This window comes from Lepeophtheirus salmonis, chromosome 10 (genome assembly GCF_016086655.4).
Source record: "Lepeophtheirus salmonis chromosome 10, UVic_Lsal_1.4, whole genome shotgun sequence".
NCBI classification, from domain to species: domain Eukaryota; kingdom Metazoa; phylum Arthropoda; class Copepoda; order Siphonostomatoida; family Caligidae; genus Lepeophtheirus; species Lepeophtheirus salmonis.
This window is the reverse complement of record NC_052140.2, coordinates 18,286,039-18,298,580: the sequence shown is the minus strand read 5'-3', so window position 1 is coordinate 18,298,580 and position 12,542 is coordinate 18,286,039. Positions and strand designations below refer to the sequence as shown.

The following is a 12,542-nucleotide window of genomic DNA, read 5'->3' as shown; positions in this document are numbered from 1 at the left end:
AAAAAAAATCAAAAAGTTTTCTTTTTTGGAGAATAGCCTTGAATCTGGTACAAATGAAATGCAAGCTACTGAAATTTGTGATCCCATTCAAGATTGTGCAGTAGTAAACAATATTAAAGCATTGTGTTTTGATACAACCAGCTCAAATGCAGGTATAAAAGCTAGGAAATTGTGTTTTCTTAGAGAAAATACTTGATGAAAAGTTATTATTGTTTGCATGTAGACATCACATTATAAAATTAATAATTAGCTCCGTTTGTAATGCATGCATGGAAGATACCACTTCTACCGAGGTTCTACTCTTCAATAGATTCCAAAAAATGTGGCAAATGATAGAAAAATTAATTACAAGCCTGGAACTGTAAATAGTGAAATAGCATGTCACAATCAAGATATCCAAGAATAAATTATCGATTTTGTCAACAACCATCTTCAACAGAGTTTTCCAAGAGATTATTATGAATAATTTTTGGAACTTGCACTAATATTTATCGGGGATACTCTAAAACGTAGGTTAAAATTTATATCTCCCCGTCTACTATATATCACGCTCACTGTTTGTCTGTTTTGATATTGTTTAAAATTTTAGTTATTTAAGGCCCAATTTAAATTAAATTCTAAAGAGGAACAAACATTCCGGGATATTTGTATTTTTATTGTACAAATATATTTGAAAGCATGGATCTCTGCTCCTACAGCCTTAGATGCTTCATTGAATTATTTGAATTTGATAAAATCACTAAATATTAATTCCAGAATCAATATTCTAATTTCAAAAATGGCATCTCAAACTTTTTTAGACCATTTATAGTATTTATCTCAAGAGTTTTGGCTCTAATTGATCATTGAGTAAGTTTGAGACCGAAAAAATAACTATTATTTGAATTAAAATACGGAAAAACAAGACCAGAACTCAACGAAAAAAAAAATTCATAAAAATTTAAAAGAATGCGTTACAAAAAGACAAAACAAATCGTTGAGATGCTGAAACTACTGGGAGAGTTTTTTTTAAATTGATCCAAAATTGTGTCCAAGTAACAATGATTATAAAAAATCCCTTAAAATAATTGATGCTCTGAAACTTGTAAATGACAAAGTATGACGAGGAGTGGTACTTATAAAGGAATAGAGTGGCTCGTTAACAACTGGCGAATTGCAGCTTCAATTTTTTGAAATAAAAAATAACAAACTATCACTCTAAAAATTCAACCAAATGACATTACATCATGAAATTTGGATGTTTTGTATGAAAAAAAAAAGATAAAAATTAGAAACATGGCGAGAAATACGTTCTATAAGTATTATTTTTCTATTGAACTTTTTTTCCTTATAATTAAAATTAAAAATATTTTTACCCATATAAAATATTAATATCTTGTAGTAAATTTAGTCATCTTAAAAAAATTATAATCTATAAAAAGCTGTATCTTAAACTGTTTTTATGATAATTGAAGAGAAAGTTACTTTTTTTTGAAAAAAATGGCAATTTTCAAAACTTTGAGGCCGTTGAGCTACCTTTAATTATTTTTCAGTTTCTCTGAAACTTTTCCAATTGTATTTTTTTTTTTATGAATAGGAATGGATTTTGACCCGGCGACCCGGACTTTTCTACAGAATAAAAATAAAAAACATCTTTTAGGATATCACCGTGCTAAAAATTGTGTTGGGTTTTTTTTTATCATTGCTCCCAGGGTGGGATTTTAAAGTTAGATTACTTTTCACAGGAAATTTTGTCAATTTTACCTACGTGTTTATAATATACACTTATTATATGATTTATATAAACTAACATAAGAAAATTGAACACCTGAATATATCAAAGTATAAATTTATTTTAATCACTCAACTTTCATTTACTATTGAATTTGTAAGTCTTCATAGTTCAATGGACCACCCATTAGGGACTGATAAATGAAAAACAAGACAATTGAGTAATAGAATAATTATAGGCAGTAAGATTTAAGCCCTTCTATTCGTAGGTACCATTTTGACATCCAATAGTTCACTCTTATTCTTTATATATATGAAAAAAGGATTTTTTTTCTAATAAAACTAGGTTGTTTTGGCCCCAAATGGACGATATCAAAATATTGGTAGGACCTGAAAATGTTCTATTGACAAATTTCCAACTTATTTTAATACATATATGGATATGAACTTTGGTTTTTAGGTTTTATCCCTCTCCTCTGTTGTACGTGTAAAAGTAAATTCCCTTGTAATTTCAAATTCTTATATTCTCATAGCCCTTCCTTTTCATGCCAAGTCCATACAATATACAGGTCTCCCCGCTTATTATAGTTTTTGAGAGCAAGGAAAATCTGCGTTTTATGAAATTCACGTTGAACACAGATATTTTTTGTACTAAAACCCCTAAAATGGAAGAAGTTATTTTTCAAAGTCCACTTTTCACTATTTTTCTTTTTTTTTTCCCTTCTTCTTCTGTTTTTTAGAATGATTAAGATACTAAAAACATTTTACTCGTCATAAATTATTCAAAATAATAGTAAAATTTAATAATACTGGAGTATTCACTTGATTTATAACCCGGTCATTCCAATATTATAAAATATAAAATTCGGAACTTAACCAATATTTATTTATAAAACCTTTTTAATGGTAAGCTTGTATATTAAGTAATCACCAAAAGTTTTAAGTCTAAGTATCAAGACAAATACTTACAAGACACTTCCCTCTATACAAATTATATTATCATAATTTATGTAAAAAAAAAACCAGGAAATGATATACTGCACTCTATGGGGAATCAGAATAATTCAAAACACCGGCTATACCAAATCTAAGGTGTGTGAAACTGCCTTATGCAGGACCTATTGTACAAATTATTAAAATATTGAGGGCTGTAAAGTATTCCCAAACATCCCAAATAAAATAATGAATATTCATCTATGTCTATAAAAAAATATACTTTTCGAGAGTAATCAAACTTTATTAAAAAATAAACAAACGATTGGATTATAGCAGATATTAAAAAAAATATCGGAATTAAATTGGTGGGGTGAGAGCCAAATTGACGTACCTCAAATTTTTATTATACATGATTAAGTTTGGAAACTCAATTCTTTCATTATGAATAATTAGTATTTTCCAATTTTTTAGAATGAAATGAATCTGTTAAATTGATTTCGAAAGTCGGAATTTCTCTGTTCTAAAGTATTTACATTAAATATTAAACTTTGAGGAAGACATTTAGGAGAAAGTGGTAATATTTTTGTCTTTTTTGAATAACCGTTTGACCCAATCCGGAGTTTGTATCAAAATCAAATGAATCAGTCTTGAACAAAACTCCAGTGTTACAAAGATATTTATTTAAATCATTTACCTTTGATGATTGCATTGTAAATTGATTATGACTTAATCAGAGCTAAGAACACAAACTTATGACATGGATTGAATTGCAGACTAAGGAAATGAGACGTCAAAATTGTGTTCAGTAAGGATATTAAAACATTAGGAAAATAAAATAATGCATAAAGGGATCTTCAAAAACACCGCAGTTACTTTTGATATAATATTTACCTCCGACTACTCTTTTGTAAATAAAAACCTTTCATGCTTCAAAAAAGTTCCATTGGTGTAAAAAGGTTATTTTCTATTTCTTGGTACTTTGACCAATAAAGTTAAATGAAGGGTATGGTTTTTCTTCTATTTGATTATTAGTCCCAGGATTACGGGGAAAATTATTTGTCGATTTTGATCTAACTTAGTTATGAAGATTATTATGGTCACATTAAACAGGGCATTAAATTGTTGAGCTCAATGTCAAAGTTTAAGGTCCTGATTACCCAAAACCCAGTGATGTTCTGCGAACATAATTATGTTGCTCGAAAATTTTCGAGAATATAAAATAAAAACACTCAAGGAATTACGAGCTATACTCGTTATTTACTTGAATACGGGTTGCTCACTTGAATACTCGTTAAACGTTTCCATACTAATTACTCTCATCGGTATTCAACTTGCAATTTCCCCCTTATTGATAGTTTTGGGATGACAAGGACAAAAAATAATTGTTTAAGGGTCACCACAGCTCCTAAAACAAGTAAAAATAATAATAAGATTCACATTCTTAACTGGCTAAGATGAAACAGCTTTATTTCTATTGTGGATGCGAAACTTTAAAAAAAAATTTTTTTAAGGATTTACATACAAAAAGAATAAAAGGGAGATAAGTAATTTGGGACGAGTTACGAGTAAATATCCACATTTTAGACACACGAGCCGAGTTTTTGTGGTCTTTTTTTGTTTACTTCATAAAACTTTGGTACCGATTTACGAGTTTTGCTCGTGACACATCACTATTTAAAACGTAAAATATATAATCGACCATAACTTTGGAACAAATTGAGATACATAACTCAATTTGATTTCAGGGGAGGTGTAGTGCCCTTATTATTTAACATGTGTAATTAATGGGGAAGTCAGTTTGTAGACCAATCTACAATATTCTATACTTTATGATGACTTTAATAAGCTTAGATGGTTTACCTTATAAAAGAAAAGGTGTTATGTCCCTGATAGGGAAAGTATACGTCTCCCTCATAAAAGTCACGCTGAAAGAAAATTAATATAGTGACTATTGATATTACTCAATAATATGTATCCCTAATATTATTGGGGTTACATATTATTTAATTTGATACTAGAGCTATGGTAGTAAATATGATCTTCCGGTAAACGAAAAACTAATCCAAAAATAACATGGTAACCCTGAGAATTTGATGAATATTTCGTAAAAGAGCAGCTTAGGTAAAACGACGTCTGATTAAATTAGCTACAAGTATATCGAGTAAAATGAAATAAACACCAATCCTATTCCGTATCTACAGAAGAAGGAACAAGGCAGGTTTCACTTGGATGATACTCCTGAGGGAGTATCACAGTCACTAAAAATGACAATTACTTATTCAATGGCATAAAAAACTTATTCCATACCTCGGAGACCCAATTGAAAAAATAAAATATTTAATCAAATATTTGATAAAATTTAAAAAAGAGGCATACTGGATATTTATTCCAAAAACGTCATAACATTTCAGAGTCTGAAAATGACATGTTAGACGGAAAATTTGAAGGAAAAAATATTCTCCCCCCTCCCACACACACACACAAAAAAAAAAAGTTATATCTGAAAATTTGTCTTTTGTCAATCTATTTTTTTTTTTTTGAGAAGTTTGGAATTAACAAAAAAAAAAAACATATCTGTCAAAATTATCAAAGACGTATCAAAAAGATATCCCATTCCCAAAAAGGTGGAAATCCTAATAACAGCCTAGGTATATCATTACTAGAGTTGTAGGGGTATTTTCAGGAGTGTCCGAAAGGGGTGAGCTGGAGGGGCTGTAGCCCTTCCCTCCCTAATATTAAGTATTTTTTGCTTTTTAATATATTTTTTTTTCTTTATTCGGGCAAATTATGCAGCAGAGAAAATAATTTAATATTTGAAATTTTATTAAAAAAAAATTATTTTCCAAGAGATTATGTTTTTTTAGATGTCTACGGATTTTTGAAATTTCATTCAAACAAATTTTCAAACTTTTTTTCAAAAAATTTAATATATGAAATTACATTTTGAAAGTTTAATTCCTAAAATGAAATTTTATGTGAATAAAACTGCATTTCTGAACTTAAAAAAAAAAAAATGCTATACTTGAAAAAATTTTTTTGATTTTTTTTTTCAACCCCCCTTTAAGATATAATCCTGCAGACGCCAATGATTTTTTTTATTTTCATCTTTCATAGCTACTTGCAGCTGATTTAATGAAACGTCGTCGTGACAGCCAAGCTACTTTCCTACCATAAAGATCATAGTTTCTACAACTCTACTCCCTACAGCGCAGCGAAGAGACAAAAGTTGATGGTACAGCCTAAGGTTATTAGATCCAGAGTTCATTTGGTCTTCAACGTTAGTGGATGGGTAGTTGCGATTAACAGGAAGCCAAGGCTCTTTCGATCCATTTGTAAATCCTGCGTACTTTGTGTTACTCCACTTTATAAAAAAAACACATTTAAAATAGAACTTTTTAAGTTTTTATTTACTTACTTGCATGGGAGACCGACTTGAATCCCTTGATTTACTTTTATAATTTGTTGCGTCTGCATATGGTGGCAATGCATATGGATCTTCTGTTTGATCGAAAGTAATTAAATCATTATTGATCATTCCGATCTCGTCCCCATAGTATAAAATGACACTCCCTGGTAGAAGCATGGCCATAATCATTGATACTTTATTCATATAGAATGAAACTCGACCATGAACTATAAATGTATATATATTGTGCATGTAAGGTTGATTAAAATTTTGAAATAAGATAACCCTCCGTTAGTGAACTGGGATATTAGTACAGCCCGGACTTATAAAACTAATTCCAATGAACTAACATTTTATTGCCAATAATTTTCAGTGTGATCCTATAACAATGAACCAGAGTATATGCAATATTATATTTATCTGGACATAATTACATTTTTTAACTCTGTTTATCAAGTAATTTAATGCTTTTTATATTATGCAAGGGCGTCCGCATGGGGTGGGCCATAGGAGCTGTTGCCTCCAAAATTAAGGAATTTTTGCTTTTTACTAAAAAGCAAATTACTAAAATTTAATTTCTGAAATTAAATTCCGAAAATAAATTAATTTTCTATGAATAACGTTGGATTTTGGAAATTTGAATTATAAAAATTAAATATTTGAATTTTTTCTTCTAAAATTTTGTTTCAGATATCTAATTTTTGAAATTTTTTCCAAAAAATTTAATATATTGAGAACTGATGAAGATATTTTAAATTTGTTTCCAAAATTTAATTTAGATAAAAGGAATGGGGATTTTTGAAATTAAAAAAGTTTAATATTTGAAAGTTAATTCCTTTTTTTTTTTTATATATGTACATATATATATAATCTTGCAGACAATCCTGTTTAGGATTTCATTTTTACCAAGTTAGCTAACCACTTTAAAAGGGACGTTCACTAACTGAGGGTTTAGTAATGTCACCTTCGTTTAATCCAATTATATTTGTATTATCGATTTGCCAATTAGGCCAAATTGAATCTGGTAGGCTATGGATAAATCTTCGGATCTTGAATCCCAATACATCTCCTTTACTAACAATGTCATCATCTGCAAGCGTTACACCAAATGTAAATGGAAGCACGGCAGTTCCAAAAGTTGAATTTAAAAACTCACTATTCCAATCCGAAATGTGATTCGAATTCAACATTTCAAGAATGAGAAGCCTATGTAAATGTTGGAAAAATAAAATAGTGAACAAATTTTCACCCTAGCTTTGAGATGGCTTGTTTATTAGTGTTTTTGGTTACATAAAAGTTCAATGTACTCTTTTCATATGACACCCATTCATTTCCAGGACAACATTTCCTGAAATAAGTGCATCCCAAGGAAAGTGTTTCTTTAGAAAATTTCATTTCGAAACAAGTTCATCCCAAGGAAAAAAAAATATTTTTTATAATAGCAGTGCAAACACACTATCTTAAAGATAACCAATGAAAAATTAAAACATATTATTTACACTTAGTTTGTTCATGTAAAAATTCTAATCTAAAGTGATCTCCTGTAAACCATAAATATATAATCTGTAAATTTCTATTATAAAACTTTTTAATACACAGAAATTTTTATTGTTTTCTAACCATTTGATGTCATTAGAATCAAACTTGCACCCAGTTTAGACAATCTTAAAAATGGAAAATAAAATTGACCATGTGAAAATATTGATCTTGGTGAATATAGAGCAATGCTTTCAAATGTGTGACTATGTGATTTATATATTTTCTTTACCATTGTTAACTTGCCATGTTCTTTCTTCAACCAAATGAAAATATATACTAAGACTAGCTCGCATATCCTCTTCTTCCTTCACCTAATTACCTACTTAACTTATATATAATATACGGTCTCCCATATTCCGTGGGTACAATCATTCATTCTTAGATTTTTACTTTTTTTGGTACATTTTCAAATCGATAACCCATACCTAAAAAAAACTTTGAGACAGGGGGAATCATTCTTGATTTATGAAAAAGTAAACTTATTTGTGAAAAAATAAACTTGCCCTTCAGAGTCCAGGAATTTGATCTGATCAGCATGAAATTTATCATTACTCACGTAATTCAGAATTCTGAACAACTTTCATTTTATGTTTAAAGTCTGTATTATTTCTCTGTTTTTGAAGTTTTTTAGCTGATATTCCATGCGAGACAAACGGAAATCCGACACAGACATAAATATTTTAGTCAGGGCTGCGGAGTTGGAGGCATAATCAGAGTTTTGTTTGTGGAGTATGAGTCAGAAATTGGAAAATTTCTCACACTTTGGCTACAAAAAGTATTATAATATATGTGAATAAAACTCATTTTTAATCTAACGCTTACATTGAGTAGTATATTTATGAAGTACATTTAATTTATTTAAGCTAAAATTAATTGATAAGTTTTCCTTACAAATTTCAAATTTGTTCTAAGCGTGCTCTTTACTCAATACAATCACAATTATTGAACACCTCTAAAGTCTAAGCTATTATAAGCCCTACCCACCAGCCATCCTAGTACATTACTGAGTCTTGTGAATAGAGAATCTCATCATTGTAATGTGCAATGTTGCAAGGAGAGGTTGTGTGAAGTGTCGGTTAGCGGTGATGAGTATATAAATGATATTCAGAAACATATCAACAAAACTAACAATATAAATAAGTCATATAATTGGGGTTTACTGCTCAAGGAGTGGTCATTAATTGAGTAACTTATCTATATATATTAAAAAAATAAAAAAATCTTAAAGTGATGTAATAAATGTGTTGCAATCCACGGTTAAGGAATACATAAAGTGTTGAATTAAGCATAATTTCTGACTTAAATTAGGAACTTCTTTACTAGGATAATGAGTATATTATTGAATGATTAAATCTATGTATTAAAAAGTTAAATCAAATACTACATCACCATGGATTTTTTTCATTAAGATATATTCCAAATACATGTATTGTTGGGTATGAATTTTCCCCTGGATGTACTTGTTTTTGGATGAACTTTCTTCGGCTTGAAATTGTATGGGGATAAACTTGTCTTTGGATGAAAAGAGGAAAGAGAACTTACATGTGGTGAAAAGGGGTGGTGAGCTTGCCGTGCAAGAGTTTTGTAACCTTAAGCATATAATCCGGGAAACTACTGCTACAAAAAAATAGAGTGGAAGAGCTGATAAATTACATCAATGATATAATTTATGTTTAAAATACTGTTTGTCATATTTTTATGGAAAGCACACACATTTATTAGATTCAAATATAAACCCATAACAAAAAAAGAGGCCTGAGAAAGGATTGGTAATGGAATAAAATAATTCCATAAAAATGTGATTTATGAAATTCAAAAGGCTATTTTATATATATATATAGGTATATATTTGACCATTTTAATCTAATAAATACTTTTTTGCCATAAAGCTAAGACAAATTGTTGCAAAATGGCATTTTAACTTATGTTATATAATTGAAACAAATTTATCCGTTTTTCTAACCCATTTTTAGCAGGTGCACTTGTGCCTTCGCTTACAGGTTTCTTGTATTATATGTCGCAAAAAAAACATGTAAAGGATCAAAGTTGATGTTTTTTTTGTCTTAATAGAGCAGAATTTTCCTATACTATCAATAAATCGAGATAGATTAGTGGTTCCTAACCGGGGTTCTTGGGTTCTCAGGGGTTCAGTGGAGGTCAAAACAAACATCCAACTTTTATGATTTGTGATATCACTCTTCACTTCACTGCAAGTGATTGTTCATATAAAACTGGTGTGCGTAAGTACCTTCACAAGGTTATTTATTATTAATAAATATACAAAAATATTTATTCAAACAACAAATTATAAAATACTTTTAAATTATTGATGTTAGTTGTTTTTTATTTATTGTTAAGTTTTTATAACAAACTATGATTTTTTTCTTTTTGATCAAAAATAAAGAATTTATGAAACTTTAAATGATATAATCGATTTTTATTATTTTTTGAACTTACAGGAAATTTTTTATGGCTCCGAGAAAGATCCATGTATAACACTATGAATCAAAATAAAGGTCTCGGAGCGTCCACAGACTGAAACCCACGTGTATTATTGTTATTTAAGCCATAGAGGCCGAAAATGACTAATAAAACTGTGAAGCTTTACAGGAATGCCCTTTACAGCTTTTTTTAAATCAAGTTGTTAGGGTATAACTACGATTCAGTACCAAAAAATTGAATCGCTTATGAGTTTATAACTATGAATTATTTTGAATATGAAGCATCTTTAAACTTGTTTTAATCCCCTGACATTGAAATTAAAAAATCTAATTGTATATTGTTAGTTATAATCTTATAAACAGTTCAATGATTCCCCTGGATATTATTGTAATCTATATTCACACAATCTAACCAGCTTATTTTATTAAATTTCTTAATAAATATTAAAATCTAAATAGACCAAAAATGAATTTAAATTGTCCTTTTTGAAGGTAATGTTTTGTAAATTCAAATATAAGCTATATTCTTTAACTTCAGCTAGGATACAAAGGACTTGAAGAAAAAAGAAGGTATTAGCTTCTATGTTAGTTCTTTAATTTTATTCGATTTTTTGGTGGTAATATATATTTTTTTTATTATTTTTAATCAAGATAAAGTAATAAATAAATTATTTTTCAAATACTGAAATCTTTGTATCAATTTGATATTTAATTTGATTTTCATCTATATAGTTCTTTCATGTGGAAATATGGTTCTGAATCGTTGTTATACCTTAAAAACTTGATTTAAAAATAGGCGTTAAAGGCCAACTCCGTAAATGTTGTAAGGTTTAATGGTCATTTTCGCGTTCTAGTGCTCAAATAACAATAGCATATGTAGGTTTCAACTTGTGGGCCAAAACGCTGTTGCATGGTGGAATCGAAATTTTTTTTAAATCTGTAAACAAATAACTTTTTAATACATTTAGTTATCTCAATGTGAAAAATAACTCGCAAACGTGTAAATATTGAACGAATATTTCTTCAAAAAAGCACTTTTTAGGCCACAAAAGCATAAGTTTTTGTGTTATACCGGGCATTTTTCTTCTGCTTAAAGAAAAGACTATTTCGATCCAAGAGTAAAAAAATAGTTGAAATTTTGCAATGTCATTAAAGAATTTAAAAATCACCTTCTAAGACGATCCTCATGGGCATTCTCGTGTGCAACCTTTTTCCATTCTTCTAAAAGTGAGAGAGTTAAGTTAACATCCGAACGAATAATATCAGGGTCATCATAGTCTTCTATCAACAAATTAACGCCAGATATATGTATACCATAGACTGCTGGCTTGCATAACCAGTATCGCATGATACTCTTCAACTCATTCCGAACGTTTTCATTCTTGAGGTTCAGATCCGGCATTTCTGGGAGAAAGTGATGGAGGTAGTATGAGTCATCGACTTTTTCCCATGCTGTTTGGTCAGTTGTACTAATCTACAATTATATCAGAAAGATATATTCCTGAATTATTTTTTGTTAAGTATGTTTTACATATAATTGTAAATCAATTCAATTTAATTTATATTAAATTTCAGAAACTATACATCAAAACCCTTGTTATCTTCGGTACTGATATGTGTATTTGTCCAATATTTTCATAGGGTACAAATGCAAAGAAATTTTTATCTTATATAAAAGTAAAGCATAGTTTGTCTTTCTGTATATATTACTTTAACTCACGCAGTACATGAACCCCTTCTTATATCCAAAAGCACACCTACCTCTCAGATTATTCAGGGGAAAGGGTAATCTCCAAGGCAGTTTTAACTCCAATGCCGCTGCATTTGAGAGCATCGAGGACCTCATGCAATATGTTATAATACATCCCTTTCCATGGGTGTGCAAATGATCTGCTGTCCCCCGAGTATGGTTTAATTTCACCCCGGTCGCTGGAGAAGAGAATCATGGATCACTTCTAATATCCAAAAATACACGGTTATTGCAGGTAAATTACTTTTTTCCTAAGATAAGTTAAATTCTTCCACTGCCTCTTTTCTGAACAATAATAATCGATAGTGACCCCTGGACCACTGGTTGCTCAAGTGAACGGCACAGCCTCAAGTTAGATTAAATCTATACGCAGCCACTTCCTTGAGCATCATGTACATATTAATTGCTTGGCCCAAAGGTAGTGAAAATTCCCACTACCACGTTTTTAAGCATCAAAGTTACCTTCTAATATTCAAAAAACAGTTTGGCTCTCGGGTTGTGGAGAAAAACCTTTGGGTCCCGGGGGAAAAAAAAATGTTTTTTTTTTAATATTTAACAGATTTGGATCCAAGAGGTTGAGCTACACAAAACGTGGTATAGGGTTTATTTAAGGGATATAACAAGAGATCCTTGATGCTCTGAGAAGTGGCGGCAGAATAATTTTACATGCCATAGGTTCCAGTAGTTTACATGCACAACCCATGGCCAAGCTTCATTTGTGAATATTATGCTCAGGCAAGCAACTGCTGATAAATTTAAC

The 12,542-nt window shown here is 29.8% G+C and overlaps 1 protein-coding gene across 1 annotated transcript in view; it reads right to left on the bottom strand.

Annotated features, from left to right (window-relative positions):
* Nucleotides 1-12,542, bottom strand: part of LOC121125115 (maltase A1) — a 69,634-nt gene that overhangs the window by 1,069 nt on the left and 56,023 nt on the right. Inside the window, exons 3-7 of the mRNA XM_040720229.2 lie at nt 11,202-11,506; nt 7,017-7,258; nt 6,062-6,279; nt 5,852-6,007; nt 4,507-4,571 (exon numbers count right to left, since the gene is read on the bottom strand). Of these exons, the coding sequence (XP_040576163.1) occupies nt 4,507-4,571; nt 5,852-6,007; nt 6,062-6,279; nt 7,017-7,258; nt 11,202-11,506 (986 nt within the window). The remainder of the gene's footprint in view (nt 1-4,506; nt 4,572-5,851; nt 6,008-6,061; nt 6,280-7,016; nt 7,259-11,201; nt 11,507-12,542) is intronic.